The sequence below is a fragment of the Coccidioides immitis genome (genome assembly GCF_000149335.2).
Source record: "Coccidioides immitis RS genomic scaffold supercont3.1, whole genome shotgun sequence".
In the NCBI taxonomy this organism is placed as follows: Eukaryota; Fungi; Ascomycota; class Eurotiomycetes; order Onygenales; family Onygenaceae; genus Coccidioides; species Coccidioides immitis.
Window position 1 is genome coordinate 5,626,863 of NW_004504310.1, and position 13,709 is coordinate 5,640,571.

The following is a 13,709-nucleotide window of genomic DNA, read 5'->3' on the forward strand; positions in this document are numbered from 1 at the left end:
CGAGTGATTTACACCACATGCTGTGTTAACCTCACTCAATGTACTCCATATTTAGCTAATTGACTAACCTATTCCAATCTTCCCACACTGTTTTCGACTAAAGCTATTGTTCTAGCCCTTTGGACAATGAATCCACCAGAAAACATGTTGTGTTCTATAACACATGTGAACCACTGTTCGATACCCGCATACTTCAATGATCATTTGAAATAGCTGCCCCCAATTAGGTAGCAAACACGAAATACTCTGAGCTTTGGGGTATCAATTTACTCAACAAGAGATGGGAGCATGCCCACGCAATTCTTGCAAAACGTAAGTCCCGCCAATGGTATCTCACCTTCTTACAAATGCTAAAGGGGTGGAAAAGTTCCTGTCAAAGGTTCTGTGCTAGTCCCGATGCTCATCGAAAAGACTGGATGGGTACTTCTTCGGGCATTGAGATTGCAATCCCTTGTGAAGCCTACGAACTTGATTTTTACCTTGTAGACTAAAAACTCAGCGACATCATTGCTCCAAAGAGAGTCGAGCCAACCGCGGTACAGCTCTTTCCGCCGACAGGATCCCATATACCACCTCCCCAAAAGAAGATCAAGCCACGTTTAGACTACTTGAAACATATTGGCTTTCCCACGTTCATTCTAGACCCAAATGATCTGTATGCCTTTCCTGATGTTTTCCTAGGTAAGGGAGGGGTACATATTGCCCCTATTGACAATGAAATGCTGATTCTAGTATCGAGGACAAACATTCCTATAAGTGAGTACTTAAAGCACCAAACACTTTGAAGCATAAGAGGATATGAAGTTGTTCTTACTCATGGGGATCTCTGTCTGGACAACATTATTATCCGGCCAAACTGCACTATAGGGATTGTTGATTGGGGCCTTGAGAGATTTTGGCCAGTATACTGGGAGTATTTTAGAGTGACAGTGTCAATTCCAATCACTGACAATTGGGATCCAGTGGTGGAGAAATAATCCTGCCATACTACATTGAAGCTGCTATTATGTTGAATATTGCTGCAACTATATGGAACCGAATGTTGTTGCACAAGGATTTGTTTGGGGGACTTGTCAGAATCTAGTCTGCGCTGGGGCGCCGATGGAAAAGAGTGGGAATCGGAGTTAGTTCAAGAGTCAGTGAAACAATGTTCCTTGTGTCCTTGATTTGAAATCAAATTCCCACAATCCCTTTTATTTTCCATTGTGAGTCTGGCTAAAAAAAAAAAAAAAAGAAAAAAACTACAGATATAGAGTCGTTTCTTATCTTCACCCGCCGTTGAAGCTTCAACTGCAAGAAAGCCTGCATGTGGCCGGCCAGTACTGGATTCTCCGCCAACCTCAGGAATAGTAGCTGCGTCATGGCCGAAGTGCGACAGCATTTTGACGGCGCGTTCCTTATCGAAGGTAAAGAGTTGAATTCATTCGCGCTGACCGCACGGGTCTGCGTAAGCGGGTCGTAGATATATGTGTGTGCTGGGGACAGCGGATAGGGTGCATTTTGCATGTGGATGAACCGAGCTCGTATACGGCGATCCAGAGGTGTGAAGGCCGATCCCCAAGGGACTACCCGCCTTGCTCCGTACATGTTTACGGAGATGGCGTGGCTTGGGGAGGAGAACTTTCACTCAGAAAATCAGAGATTTTTCTTCCATCGTGCTTTGTTCTTTTGGGGGCGATAAGAAGAGGTTATTCTGACAGAATAAGCCGTTCCCCTCCACAGGAGTGCTTACGGTATCCCAAGTTCTCGTAGCTTCCTGCAGCCAAGTCTCTTGTTGCAGAAATCTTGTCCACGCAGCCCTGCTAGGATGAGCTCTTCAGCTAATCATCCTGGAGGGACACTTTTGTTAGCACAAACAGCGCTAGAAAACCATTCGCACATTCATCATCGTGCATGTAGTTAGCATGAATACAGATTGTTCGCAATGCGGATTTCTGCTATTCCTGCTCAATTTTGAAATCACCATAATAGATACAAAGGGCCTTGCTTGCTCCATCCATGCAATAATGCATGGCTGTGACCTTCCTTTCATCTTTCACTAAAGCTGCCAACTGTCGCAAGTCAGAACTTCTTGGGAGGAAGAGAGCTATATCTGTTGTAAACGCCGAGAACTCAGAGTAAATAGTCTCTATAGAGTAGGGCTCCATCGTGGACAGATTGAAGACCTTATCAGATCGATATCCGGGTCCTGAAATGACGCACATTAGCACTGCTAAGCCATTACACGACGTTCATCCAACTTACCGCCCCAGGGCGGGCTTGCAAAAATCACACTGTAAGGTGCCAGGTCTTTCAGCTGGGTTTTAAGAATCTCAAAACAGTCTCCTTGGAACCAAGTGATTTTGTCTTCGACACCGTAGATCTTAGCATTATGTTTTGCACATTGAAGACTTGCTGGGTTCTTCTCAATTGCGTAGACCCTTCTCCATTTGTTGGAGCGTGCAAAAGCGATCGCGTTGCCTCCAACGCCAGCAAATGTATCTATTACAATGCTCTTCTTCTGGGGGGCTGCAGCGGTCATATGCGCCGCTATTTTACTATACCAACCGTCAGCTTATTCTCGTTTGCAATCTACCCATACAGAACATACTTTGCAACAGGCTCTGGGGTTACTCCGAACCAAGCATCGTCAGTTAGCCAGACGCCGTCATCATACCTAGAGAAGATATTATAGCGCTGGGCCCAGTAGCTATAATCTGGCTGTCAGCACTCCCGCATATCAAGCAGGTAGAGAAACTAATACTTTTGAATATCCCAGGGGACTTCTCCATATTTGTTGTAATGTTTGACCTCCGGCGGAGGAGCTTCGTCCTCAACAGCCATACCGCCAACCAGTCATCCACCTCAGCTTCTTATCGCCCATTCATAATAGGGGAGACACAGGTAGCCGATGGTATTCAATCAGGGAGTAGTTTTCATAGGCACTCAACTATGCAGTGCTAGAGAAGCTTTCCGATAATTAGTTAGTGGCTATGGCTGGGACGTACAGTTAAGCGAAACGTCGCGAGAAACCTTTTTTGGCCGAGCTCTGGGAGGGTTGTCGCGCTGATGTCACCAATACCACTTCAAGAATGCCAACGAGCATCACATCGGTACGGCAAAAAGTACATGCAAGCAAAACCTCCTTTTAATTATAACTGCAAAACGTGCTGTAAATTCGCTTGATATAAATATATTTCTTGTTTAATCATCTCCAATGTTCGGGGCTTTAAATCGCTTCATTGGGAGGCTGGATTCCGATCTCCCCAAGCAGCCAACAAGCACCACGGGTGACAACTCCTACGGCTTCCAGATACTGCGGAATAAGGACCCGGACCTTCCTCTGGAGCCTTGGTTTGATTTCATAGTTGGAATCAATGGCCGACTTATCGTAAGGAAAATACGGATGCCCCTCTCAGTGCTCCGGCCTGCATGCTTATTCGTGAGATATCGATAGGACGAACCTGACCCTCACCTGTTTGCGACGGAGGTTCGCAATTGTGCCGGAACAAGCGTCTCCTTAGAGATTTGGAGTGCGAAGGTAGTCTTGGATCTACTACCTTTCTCGGTCACAGCAAGCATATACTTATCAGATTTCTAGGGACAACGGACGCACAACGTCGTTATCCCCATCCCACCAGAGAAGCCCACATTAGGTCTCACTTTGCAACTCGCACCTCTCTCTTCCACACAGCATATATGGCACATACTGTCTATTCCCTCGCCTCTCAGTCCTGCCTACTTGGCTGGCCTACTACCTCATTCAGATTACATCCTTGGAACGCCAAGTGGGACTTTGAGAGGGGAAGCCGCACTCGGGGAGCTCGTCGAGGACCATCTGAACAGGAGTCTCACTTTATGGGTATATAATAGCGAATTTGACGTTGTACGAGAGGTGGAAATAGTGCCCAATAGGAATTGGGGCGGGGAAGGTGCTCTCGGTGCCGTATTAGGATATGGAGCTCTACACAGGCTACCGGTTGGTCTAGGAGAGGAGGTTGAGGGGCCCGGAGAAGTTGTCTTCGACACAAAAGATGGAATCACGGAACAAGTTAAGCAATCGCCAAAAATTCAGCCGGGGAATCATTTCCTAGTTCCGGCAGAGATGGCATCGCTGCCTCCTCTCTCACCGAGTGTTAATAGTGGGCAGGTTTCCCAAGCCGCAACGACTCATGGTCGGCATGGACGGAAAGCTCGACATGTGCATACTGTACCAACCTCATTCGATGAATACTTCCGTGAAAGCGAACAGAAAAGCAAAGAAGAGGACTTCGTGCCATCGCAGGCTGGAACACCGGTTGCGCCTCCGCCGAAAGCGACGGATCGAGGCAATGTAACTTCTCCTGGACTTGAAGGCGCATCAACCCCAGCAGAGTAGCTAATTCTTGGGGCACTTTTATTTGGGAAAAACGGCGTCGGGAGTCAAAGAAGCCGTCTTTTGAGTTGTGCTACATGAGTTTTGTGAGATACCATTACGGTCCGGTTTACCAATAGTAGATCGTCTCCCTTTTATTCCAGACAACGGCGAAACCGGGTAAAATGAATGCGAATGTTGGAAGCCACCCCAACTCTCTAGATTCTACTACAGTACATATACATATGCCGAGCTCAAAGATCTTTGGTTGTAAACCGTCGGCCGCTTTGTAAAGAGCTTCAAGACTGGCGTATTTATCTTCCCTTGCTAATCCATTCCTCCAATGTTTGTCTTCCCTCTCCAATCTTCCCTTCCAGCCAGGTTCTTGCGTAGCCACTGTGAGCCACTGCCTGTCTCCAGGATTCTTCGGCCGCATCGCGAGCCTTCACATGCTGCTCTGCAAGCGCAGGAACCTTCTTTTCGTATTCCCACACCAAATCAGAAATGTTTCGCATGGTAACAGGTAGTAAAGTCCAAGCAGCAATTGTACCCGCAGTCAAGGGAGTGGCTGTGCGTAAGAAGATGCCGCGGTTTCGAGAAACGATTGATCCGGCCATGGCAGTTACAATCACATAAATGCTTCCGGGAAGCAGGCGTTCACCAGACTCGCGTGATGGGGCCAATGAGGCTATCGTGCTGGTAAACCTTGATTCGGCGTTGAGGGCACGGGAGAGGGCATCATTGAAGGCATTCTCGGCAGCGAGGGAGTGATCGTAGAGGAAGAGTCTTACTTGACGGATCTGCCTTGCTAATTGATCCGTGGGAGATTCGTAATTGGAGGGGTTTGAGGTCGTTGAGGGAAGAGGTGTGGAGGAGGGAGTCGGAGTGACAGGGAGTGGTTTTTGGGCCTCGACTGGAGTGCTGTCGCCGTCCTCATCGTAGATTGGTTTTCGCTGGCGCTATATAGGATGTTAGATATACTGATTCTGAGGGGAAATGACACAGTGGAAGTCCAATTGACGTACTGATGGTTGAGACGGAGCTTCGGCGTACAATGTGCGTCCAGGATATGCGGCGAATCCGCCAGCCATGAGGACTGCGGCGCTCGTGGCAGCCGCTCTCTGAAGGTAGAAATCAGTATTTACTGCCAACACATCCCGATCAGGAGAAAGCCTTACCCGTAGGAGCAGTGGATGCAATACCATTGTGTGCGTGTAGTTATTTGGCTCCGCCCAATTGCAGACTTCAGACGTGGAGGAGAGGGTCTTTGGAAGTTGAATGAGACACCAACGATGTTTTTGAGTTCTCGGCAAGACTTGGAATTTTCGGCCGCTGCTTTTCGCCGATCAAAACCTCCCAGAACCAACACTCACAGCGTTCTCGAGTCCCAGCCACCCACTGCCAGATCCCGGCAGACAAATGCGATGTCAAAATGCTCAAGACCTTGAATCGAAGGTCGTGGACCTGTCGACAATGTATCCGTATCCTTCGACGGAACGCCGAAACTCGGCGCTACTTTCAAGGAGCGTCGGCTGCTTCTCCCTTGTGCCAGCACACGGTCTCAAGCAGCACTTCAGATAAGGCACGGGATGACCAAACGTTACGACTCATCTTTGATTCGGAGCCCTTCTGGCGTGAATTTTCCCAGCCGAAGTCCAGTACCTCCAAACGCACTGGTCTCCTCCAGAACCAGTACCTCACGGGCCCTGATGGATTCCTCCAGTTTGCCCAGGTTTCGCTGCAAAAATGCCAGAAGATAGTGGCGAAGGTCATCGCTGCCTCGACGCTCGAGGATTACAGGGGAATGGTCCGGGACCTTGATCGGTTGAGCGACCTACTCTGTCGGGTGATAGACATGGCCGAGTTTATGAAATTGAACCACCCTAGCCCTCAAATTCAGGATGCTGCAACCCAGGCGTATGCACTTATGTTTGAATATATGAACGTCTTGAATACAACACCAGAGCTTGACGCGCAATTAAAACGTGCTTCTGCGGATCTCAATGTTACGTCACACTGGAGCCCAGAGGAAAAGGTGGCAGCTCGGGTTTTGCTAAAGGACTTTTCGCAGTCTGCTATACACTTGCCGCCGAAGGATAGACAAAAATTCGTTGCGTTGTCTAATGAAATAAGTCAATTGGGCCCCATGTTCGTAACGAACAGGCAGCCCGAGACCGACCATGTGACTGTGGATAAGAACAAACTTCGTGGAATGGACCCTTCACTCATACAGCAGCTCCAGAGATGGAGGAAAGTTGCAGTTCCGATGTTCGGTGATATTCCGAGGATTGCTTTGTATTCTGTCCACGATGAAGAAACAAGGAAGGAGATTTATGTGACTTCTCGAACTTCGTCTAAAGTTCAGATTCGGCGCCTCGAGACCCTTCTTCAGAAGCGAGCGGAGCTAGCTAAACTCGCTGGGTTTCCAAGCTATGCCCATATGACCCTGAGTGATAAAATGGCCAAAACACCTGAAGCCGTTGTTAACTTTTTAGAGGCTCTCAACGCCAGCAATCGAGGGCAGGTTCAGGATGAATTATCGCAGCTTCTTGCATTAAAGCAGGCTGACGTCCCTTCGGCTACACAGTTACAGCCATGGGATCATGCTTATTATGTTCACCAATATTCAGCACGGCATAGTCGGGTTAGAAGGTCACGGGAGTCCACTCTACTTCCTGCCTTTTTCTCGATCGGTACCGTGATACAAGGATTGTCCCGGCTTTTCACGCGACTCTATGGTATTCGACTAGTTCCCACTGAGACTTTGCCTGGGGAAATCTGGAACCCAGATGTGCGAAGGCTTGACGTGGTGGATGAATCTGACAGACGACTTGCGGTGATCTACTGTGATCTCTTCACCAGGCCCTATAAGAGTCCCAATCCTACGCACTTTACCCTTCGTGGCTCTCGCGAAATTTCCCAAGCTGAGATTGCGGAATGTGCCGATCTATCATCTTCCCTTCATCCCAATGACGGTATGGCTACAACTATTAAGCCGGAAACCAATAAACTCTATCAGTTGCCGACCGTCGCTTTGATATGCGACTTCGACCAGTCAGAATCGCGATCAACGCCATCACTTCTAAACGAGCACAATTTGGAGACTCTGTTCCATGAAATGGGCCACGCGGTCCACTCCGTGCTTGCTCGTACAGACCTGCAAACTATTTCTGGGACCCGTTGCGCGACTGATTTTGTTGAACTTCCGTCTGTGATAATGGAAAATTTTGCGACTGCCCCTGAAGTTTTGGCTCTTTACGCACGTCACTGGGAGACAAATGAACCACTGCCGGAGCACATGGTGAAGAGTATGGAATTAAACCGGCAGAGCCGGGTCAGTATGCATGGTGGCATGGACAACGAAGTCCAAATTTTGATGGCTTTGCTAGACCAGGCTTATCACTCGTCTCGGCCTTTGGAGCCAAATTTCGACTCCACCCGAATCTACCATGATGTCTATTCCACTCATAGCAGTCTTCCAGATCCGCCAGGCTCACGGACGTCGTGGCAAGGCTATTTTGCACATTTGGTGGGCTATGGTGCTACGTATTACAGTTATCTTTTTGATCGAGCCATAGCGAATAAGGTCTGGTCGGATGTTTTCAAGGGCGGGGAACTATCAACGAACAGAGATGCCGGAGAGCGGTTCAAGAATGAGGTGCTGCGATGGGGTGGTGGACGAGATGGATGGAATTGCGTTGCCGGCCTGCTTGGGAATAACCCTGCAAATGACAACGGCAAACTTGCAGAAGGTGGCGAAGAAGCCATGCGAGAAGTTGGCCGATGGGGTTTGGGATTAATGGGCACCTCTGAGCTGTAAGGCCAGCTTTTTCATTTTTGCCGAGTTGAAAGAGCGGGGGGTTTGAACTTTCGCCCGTGGCACGCCTAATTTGAAACAGTATTTGGCTCAGGGATGACCCAATTTTGGTATCCCAGTAGACTCTCTAGGTGCAACTCGAACCGCGGTTTCTGAATCTCTCTTCTTTCGTTTCTGGTACCACTTTGTGAGGTGATATTATTGTATACGGGTTGGGAGCATATAGAAAGGACATTTTTTAAGAGCCGAATAGCAGGATGTGGCATGCCATGCAATCAAACAATCATATGTATATTAGATATCCTTTTTGACATATCAATGCCGTGAGATCTCGCCCTCAACAGCTTTCAGCCATGCCTTGTCGCGTGCGTGAGGCGGCTTCGGGGGAGGGCAAATTTCGCACTCGTTCAAGATAGGTCGCGAATAGAGAGAAATGCGACCACCATGATCCCTTATGGTAGAGAAAGCACATCGTCGTCAATATCAACGTCCAAACACTTCCAATGCCGGCTTCGCGCCTATCGCCGAAAAATTAATAGTATCGTACACTTATGACCAGTTTATTCCAGATCTCTTGAACAATGTATCCAAAGGCAACTCCAAGATACGGTTAGCATCATGGTTTTACGCGTATACACATAGATTCCTCCCAAACTTTCCGGAATGCCGAAAAGGAAGCGAGAGAAGAAGTAGAGGTTATCGACATCGTAAAGCTCTATTGCGCAAAGCTCAAAATATACTTTCCCTGTGCTATGTCAAAATCAGCTCCCATAGCGGACAGGTTTAGAAAGACCATTGCTGAGAAGGTAGTAGAATGCGCAGCGGTCATGCGTGCGAGTAAACTATGAGCCTTTATTGATGTTGTCAGCATATGATGAGCACGTACGACCATAGGAAGTAGAGAACAGGGCTTCCCGTCCGCTCAGCCGTACTTAAGCCACTCTATATAAGTATAGCAAACCTCCAATTCTGCCCTTTCCATGTCGCTACTTCAAGGGCGAGAGTCGCGCGAGCACAGGGTGCGTGTGCGCGAGCGAGGTGAGCCAGGGCGAGGCAGGGTGTGCGAGGTGCTGGGTTAGGGTATGAAGTGGGCCTGGCGGGTGAGCTTGCATCGCGAGGTTGGTAACTGCTTGTTGGAGGTTATGCTTTTCCATCACCAAGGCGTTAATCTGTGTATCCAATTCCTGAACACGTTCGCGCAGTTCATTCCTTTCAGTTCGCAATCTCTGGATGTTGAACCTTCCGCTATCCATAGCCTTGGCTATTTCTCTATGCACGCGTTCGGAATCTCTCTCCAGGGCGCGGAAGAAGTCTTCTTTTGAGATCACTGTTGCGGAGCCCATGTTCTCTGGGTTCCACGCCATGAACTCCTAGTCCGATCTCCAGACCTCTTCATCGTGGTTCGTACTCGCCATCCTGGTATCCAGTATTCGTTTGTTCGGTCGTTCGTTGGAGACTTTAGCCGTGAATCTCCGAAGGGCCGAAGGTGTTGTAGGACTTAGTATTATGTTAGGAGCTCAACTGGGCGCAGTGGGAGTAGAATCCCTGTTGCCAGCTAGGTAGCTATAATAACGAAATACTAAGACAGGCTCTAGAAAGGGGGTTCGGGGCGGGGGCTCGCTACCTAATAACGCGCTAAAATGGTGGAACAACGTTTTTCCGTTGGAAAATGCCCGTTGATCTACCCTTCTCGTGGCCTATTGGTCGTCGACGCCGTGACAACGGTGGATCAGCCAATTCAGGGACGCGAACATTGTTTGAACACCTCGTCTTTCTATGTCACTACGTAGCCTTGGTGGCCTACGTTGAACATGAAGATGCCATTTCTAGCAAGGCCTTACCTCCTATCAGCTGCCGTCAGACGTATATTACATCCTCCATCTGCCGGCATGGCAACCAACGCTCCTGGTGAGATACGCTCGCTATCCTCCAGCTCGCTAGGTCACTGACAAACAGTACATATATAGGCAAAGATAGCCAACTCTTCGAATACACTCGCGGACGCTTCCTCCTTGATGAGGACAAGCAAATGGCGCGTCGACGAGTGCAGTTCAGTCTAGATGGGCTTGCATCCGTCGCAGCGACGTCAGTTGGCGCTAATCGCTGTGTTGACATTGAGAAATGCCCTGATGGCTTGTACAATAAGGCATACCTACTTACCATGGACAATGGCAAGGAAGTTATTGCCAAGATTCCAAATCCCAATGCCGGCATACCTTACTACACCACTGCGAGCGAAGTTGCAACAATGGAATTTGCGCGCAATATACTCCAGACCCCAGCGCCGCACGTATACGCCTGGAATGCCCGCGTTGACGAGAGGAATTCTGTCGGGGCCGAATATATAGTTATGGAGAAGATGCCAGGGGTTCCTCTCTCAAAGGTGTGGTGGGATTTGCAGCCAAACAAGAAACTCAAGATCCTTTTACAGGTTGTCGACTATCAGAGGAGATGGACCCACACCAAGTTTACTGGATTTGGGAGTCTATACTATGCCAAAGATGTCGACCCACGACGCCAGGATCCGCTATATGTCAAGGATGGGGAAGCCGTTACGGATTCTCAGTTCGCGATCGGCCCCTCTGTTGCGCGTGAATGGAGTGATGAAGGGCGGGTAAACATCAAATGTGATAGGGGCCCATGTAAGAATTGCTTTCGGAAGCTATTGCCAACACTGTGGCTAATCTTTTTGCTTACCAAGGGGATTCTATCTTAAATTACCGGGAAGCTATTGGTCTTCGCGAAATGGCGGCCATCAAAGAACTTAACCATGTGCCAAAACAGATGGCAATGGTGTACGGCCCTGCACCTTTATACCAACCTACCGCGCAGAAAAAACTCGCAGCCCTAGGCTACTATTTTCAGATCCTGGAGTCTTTGCTGTGTGAGAATGCTTTGCCAACCGATGGTCATCTATGGCACAATGATCTACACCATGAAAACATTTTCGTGGACCCAGAAGAGTTGAAGGTTCTTGGCATCATTGACTGGCAATCTGTTCAAATAGCCCCCCTATTTGACCATTGCGTCGACCCTTGTTTTCTCGACTACAACGGCCCTGACGTAGGGGACAATCTTGGGCGTCCAGCAATGCCCGAAAGCATCAAATCATTGCAAGGCGAGGAAAAGACTGCGGCACTCAATGAATTTCTGGACAAGGCACTCATGATTGCCTGGCGTAGCCTGGTTCGGAGCAAGAATCCAGAACAGTATCGCATGATCAGATTTCAACAATCCCCAAGTGCAAATCTCCTCCATCTTTCTCGCCGCATATTTGAACTCGGAGAAGCTCACTTCTGCGCACTACTGCTTGACTTGCAGGATGAATGGAGAGAAAATTCTCAATCCAACTCAAGCGCCCGTCGATTCCCCCTCACGTTCTCGGAGCCTGAAACCATTGAAATCGAAGCGGACATGCGACGTGCGGATTTGGGCATCAAGTTAATGAAGGATATTGAGCGCGATCTGAGAAATCTATGGCCTGAGAAAGGCGTCGTGGAACATGAAAGCTACGAGCAAGTCAAGGCATTGCTCAAAGAGCGAAAGGAGGAACTCATCGCCCAGTATTGCACTCTCCCAGGTTGGGATACAGCTGTCTTTGAGCAACTCTGGCCATTCGACGATTGAGCCAATGTGTCGAGCCGAAAGTTAGCGGTTATGATTAACTTACGGAAAAGGTCGATGGAAAGCTAGCCTTGTTTGGACTAACTACTTCCATTATGCGCCGCTCACCTTTCTAATGCACACTCGGCCTCGAATGTGCTCAACCGCGCAATATTTCCCTTTTTGAAACCCGGATTGTTGGTATTGCAGAAAGTCTGGTACGGGTTTCAAGACTTTTTCTAGGAATCCAGTGATAATTGCTGTCACTTGTTTTCCCTCCAATGATCTGCACAGTTTCTGTTCAAACCATGGCGATAAGCTGATTGCACTTTCTAATGCGTTGAGTCCAGAACGGATTTGTCTTCTTGCAGAGCGCCAAGGCCGGCGGCGGCACTTAAGTTGTGATCATCTATATTTGGCAATGCACAAATATGTATGGACAAGCTGCGATCAGAGGCCAGATCCCCACACAGGACTGTGTAGTTCAGTAATGACGAGGTTGATTGGTATACTACGCGCTCACATCCGCACTGAAACCCTCGATAGTGTGTCAGGAGAAGGACAACAAGACTCTGTGATTGGCTTGCAATGTTCGGATGAATGAGGAACGATCCTGCCGCCTACCAATGCTCCTTCCAGGCCCTTCCCGAAACCAAATCATGCAAATTGTCTGGGCGGCAAGCAGAAAACATCGCCCCTGCCGCTAACAACGCGACGCTGGAAACAGGCATAAAAGGCATGCAAATTCCCCTTACAGATCCTTCGAAATATGCCATGTGCATCATATCAGTCCCTCGATTGCCAACATCTGACAAGTCGAAAGCAATAAGACTGTGAGAAAGCCATCGAAACCGACCTATGTTCTGGTACTAACTTACTAAATAGGCCTAACGAACATCGCATATTTGCCCTTCCGCGCCAATCCTTTCGACACTGGAACCATGGCTTCTCGCGCGCTGCAAAATTCCCTCAAGGATCTCAAAACATGGGTAACGGGCTCCAAAAATCGCATGACGAAGCTCGTCAGGGGCAACGGGACACCGGGCGAAAGAGCTGCGCCAACTAAAAGTGGAACCAACGACTCTAAAATCGGGAGCAGACTGGATGTCGGCGCTCTGGTTAAGAAGGACGGCAAGGAATACCGCCGCTATTATCTGCAACTTAACATCAACGCGGAAAATTCGACCATCAGGAAGAAGGCCCAACAGGACAGTCATCGGAATTGGTCGTTCGCCGATGTTGAGATAAAGCAAAACGCGACCGCCGCGGAAACCGAGGCGGCAGTGGAATCGCTCTTCGACGACTTGTCCAACAATGCCGAGGCGGACTGAGGAAGCTACGTAGTCGGAGTGGAGGCATGTGCTCTGAAGTGTGCTCTGGAGTATACTTTTTGTCTTGTGATCTTGTGGAGGAATGTTTCAACTTTGTTCAATTTGCAGTCTCGGTATTTGTTTGAGCTGGCATCGCCTCTGTCTAAGCATGTTATCTGCCAATGCGATTCGAAATCCCTAAGAACTGTCTTCCAACTTGGTACGCCAAATATTTTGAATGGCAGTTTCACCTCTTACCACAAAAGGCATAATAGCATATCTTTGAACGGCAATTCAATAGTGCCGTAGATTCTTTGAGCATGCTATCTAGGCAAATACTACGAAGTCATCTCCTCCCAGCGCGCTGCTTATGTTCTCCAGGCCACCTCATGTTGGTATTATTAGCACGTACTAGTACTTACCACTTCTCTGTGATCATCGCCACCCTCGACTTTGACCATGACAGCAGGTGAAGCATCCATCTCGCAACGGGGACAGAACCGCAGTCCCAGATTGTTAATCAATTCGAACAGATTCTTCGAGGAGGCATGACGTCAAAACGAAGCGTGGACAAAGTCGTGCTCGAATGTACTATTTCGACATCATAATCGCGTTAACATTCGATTCGGCTAGTGCGATATTCTGA

General features: G+C 48.6%; 8 protein-coding genes across 8 annotated transcripts; 5 read left to right on the top strand and 3 right to left on the bottom strand.

The window, feature by feature from the left end:
* Positions 1-280: 280 nt before the first annotated feature.
* CIMG_01088 (uncharacterized protein) lies at positions 281-1,084 on the top strand (the record flags this gene model as incomplete). The annotated part of the gene is made up of 4 exons (XM_001247316.1): positions 281-312; positions 500-655; positions 733-756; positions 964-1,084. The coding sequence occupies 4 exons, from the start codon at positions 281-283 to the stop codon at positions 1,082-1,084; spliced, it is 333 nt and encodes a 110-aa protein (XP_001247317.1).
* Positions 1,085-1,166: 82 nt separating this feature from the next.
* CIMG_01087 (RNA methylase) lies at positions 1,167-2,969 on the bottom strand. The gene is made up of 4 exons (XM_001247315.2): positions 2,744-2,969; positions 2,591-2,689; positions 2,245-2,537; positions 1,167-2,188 (listed from the first exon to the last, which is right to left on the bottom strand). Exons 1-4 carry the CDS (start codon positions 2,821-2,823, stop codon positions 1,938-1,940), a joined length of 723 nt encoding a protein of 240 aa, XP_001247316.1. The 5' UTR covers positions 2,824-2,969; the 3' UTR covers positions 1,167-1,937.
* A 155-nt stretch (positions 2,970-3,124) lies between these two features.
* Positions 3,125-5,288, top strand: CIMG_01086 (golgi reassembly stacking protein). Its single transcript, XM_001247314.2, has 3 exons — positions 3,125-3,370; positions 3,437-3,520; positions 3,581-5,288. The coding sequence occupies exons 1-3, from the start codon at positions 3,197-3,199 to the stop codon at positions 4,355-4,357; spliced, it is 1,035 nt and encodes a 344-aa protein (XP_001247315.1). The 5' UTR covers positions 3,125-3,196; the 3' UTR covers positions 4,358-5,288.
* Positions 3,670-5,878, bottom strand: CIMG_01085 (uncharacterized protein). Its single transcript, XM_001247313.2, has 3 exons — positions 5,512-5,878; positions 5,359-5,454; positions 3,670-5,292 (listed from the first exon to the last, which is right to left on the bottom strand). The coding sequence occupies exons 1-3, from the start codon at positions 5,536-5,538 to the stop codon at positions 4,648-4,650; spliced, it is 768 nt and encodes a 255-aa protein (XP_001247314.1). The 5' UTR covers positions 5,539-5,878; the 3' UTR covers positions 3,670-4,647.
* CIMG_01084 (mitochondrial intermediate peptidase) lies at positions 5,766-8,153 on the top strand (the record flags this gene model as incomplete). Its single annotated transcript, XM_001247312.1, has 1 exon — positions 5,766-8,153. The coding sequence occupies one exon, from the start codon at positions 5,766-5,768 to the stop codon at positions 8,151-8,153; it is 2,388 nt and encodes a 795-aa protein (XP_001247313.1).
* A 422-nt stretch (positions 8,154-8,575) lies between these two features.
* On the bottom strand, positions 8,576-9,711 carry CIMG_01083 (uncharacterized protein). Its single transcript, XM_001247311.2, has 2 exons — positions 9,083-9,711; positions 8,576-9,000 (listed from the first exon to the last, which is right to left on the bottom strand). Exon 1 carries the CDS (start codon positions 9,512-9,514, stop codon positions 9,137-9,139), a length of 378 nt encoding a protein of 125 aa, XP_001247312.1. The 5' UTR covers positions 9,515-9,711; the 3' UTR covers positions 8,576-9,000; positions 9,083-9,136.
* A 206-nt stretch (positions 9,712-9,917) lies between these two features.
* CIMG_01082 (phosphotransferase enzyme family protein) lies at positions 9,918-12,201 on the top strand. Its single transcript, XM_001247310.2, has 3 exons — positions 9,918-10,058; positions 10,118-10,792; positions 10,852-12,201. The coding sequence occupies exons 1-3, from the start codon at positions 9,962-9,964 to the stop codon at positions 11,775-11,777; spliced, it is 1,698 nt and encodes a 565-aa protein (XP_001247311.1). The 5' UTR covers positions 9,918-9,961; the 3' UTR covers positions 11,778-12,201.
* Positions 12,202-12,694: 493 nt separating this feature from the next.
* CIMG_01081 (uncharacterized protein) lies at positions 12,695-13,084 on the top strand (the record flags this gene model as incomplete). Its single annotated transcript, XM_001247309.1, has 1 exon — positions 12,695-13,084. One exon carries the CDS (start codon positions 12,695-12,697, stop codon positions 13,082-13,084), a length of 390 nt encoding a protein of 129 aa, XP_001247310.1.
* Positions 13,085-13,709: the final 625 nt, after the last annotated feature.

Bases quoted from the DNA above. Each gene is read 5' to 3' on its own strand.
- CIMG_01086 (XM_001247314.2), top strand. From the start codon at position 3,197: ATGTTCGGGGCTTTAAATCGCTTCATTGGGAGGCTGGATTCCGATCTC. The intron at 3,371-3,436 runs GTAAGGAAAATA...AGATATCGATAG, and splicing joins GAATCAATGGCCGACTTATC to GACGAACCTGACCCTCACCT. The intron at 3,521-3,580 runs GTAGTCTTGGAT...TCAGATTTCTAG, and splicing joins TAGAGATTTGGAGTGCGAAG to GGACAACGGACGCACAACGT.
- CIMG_01083 (XM_001247311.2), bottom strand. From the start codon at position 9,514: ATGGCGTGGAACCCAGAGAACATGGGCTCCGCAACAGTGATCTCAAAA.
- CIMG_01087 (XM_001247315.2), bottom strand. From the start codon at position 2,823: ATGGCTGTTGAGGACGAAGCTCCTCCGCCGGAGGTCAAACATTACAAC. The intron at 2,690-2,743 runs GTATTAGTTTCT...GCCAGATTATAG, and splicing joins GTCCCCTGGGATATTCAAAA to CTACTGGGCCCAGCGCTATA. The intron at 2,189-2,244 runs GTAAGTTGGATG...GCGTCATTTCAG, and splicing joins TGCAAGCCCGCCCTGGGGCG to GACCCGGATATCGATCTGAT.
- CIMG_01082 (XM_001247310.2), top strand. From the start codon at position 9,962: ATGAAGATGCCATTTCTAGCAAGGCCTTACCTCCTATCAGCTGCCGTC. The intron at 10,059-10,117 runs GTGAGATACGCT...GTACATATATAG, and splicing joins CATGGCAACCAACGCTCCTG to GCAAAGATAGCCAACTCTTC. The intron at 10,793-10,851 runs GTAAGAATTGCT...TTGCTTACCAAG, and splicing joins CAAATGTGATAGGGGCCCAT to GGGATTCTATCTTAAATTAC.
- CIMG_01085 (XM_001247313.2), bottom strand. From the start codon at position 5,538: ATGGTATTGCATCCACTGCTCCTACGG. The intron at 5,455-5,511 runs GTAAGGCTTTCT...TTCTACCTTCAG, and splicing joins TGCATCCACTGCTCCTACGG to AGAGCGGCTGCCACGAGCGC. The intron at 5,293-5,358 runs GTACGTCAATTG...CATCCTATATAG, and splicing joins AAGCTCCGTCTCAACCATCA to CGCCAGCGAAAACCAATCTA.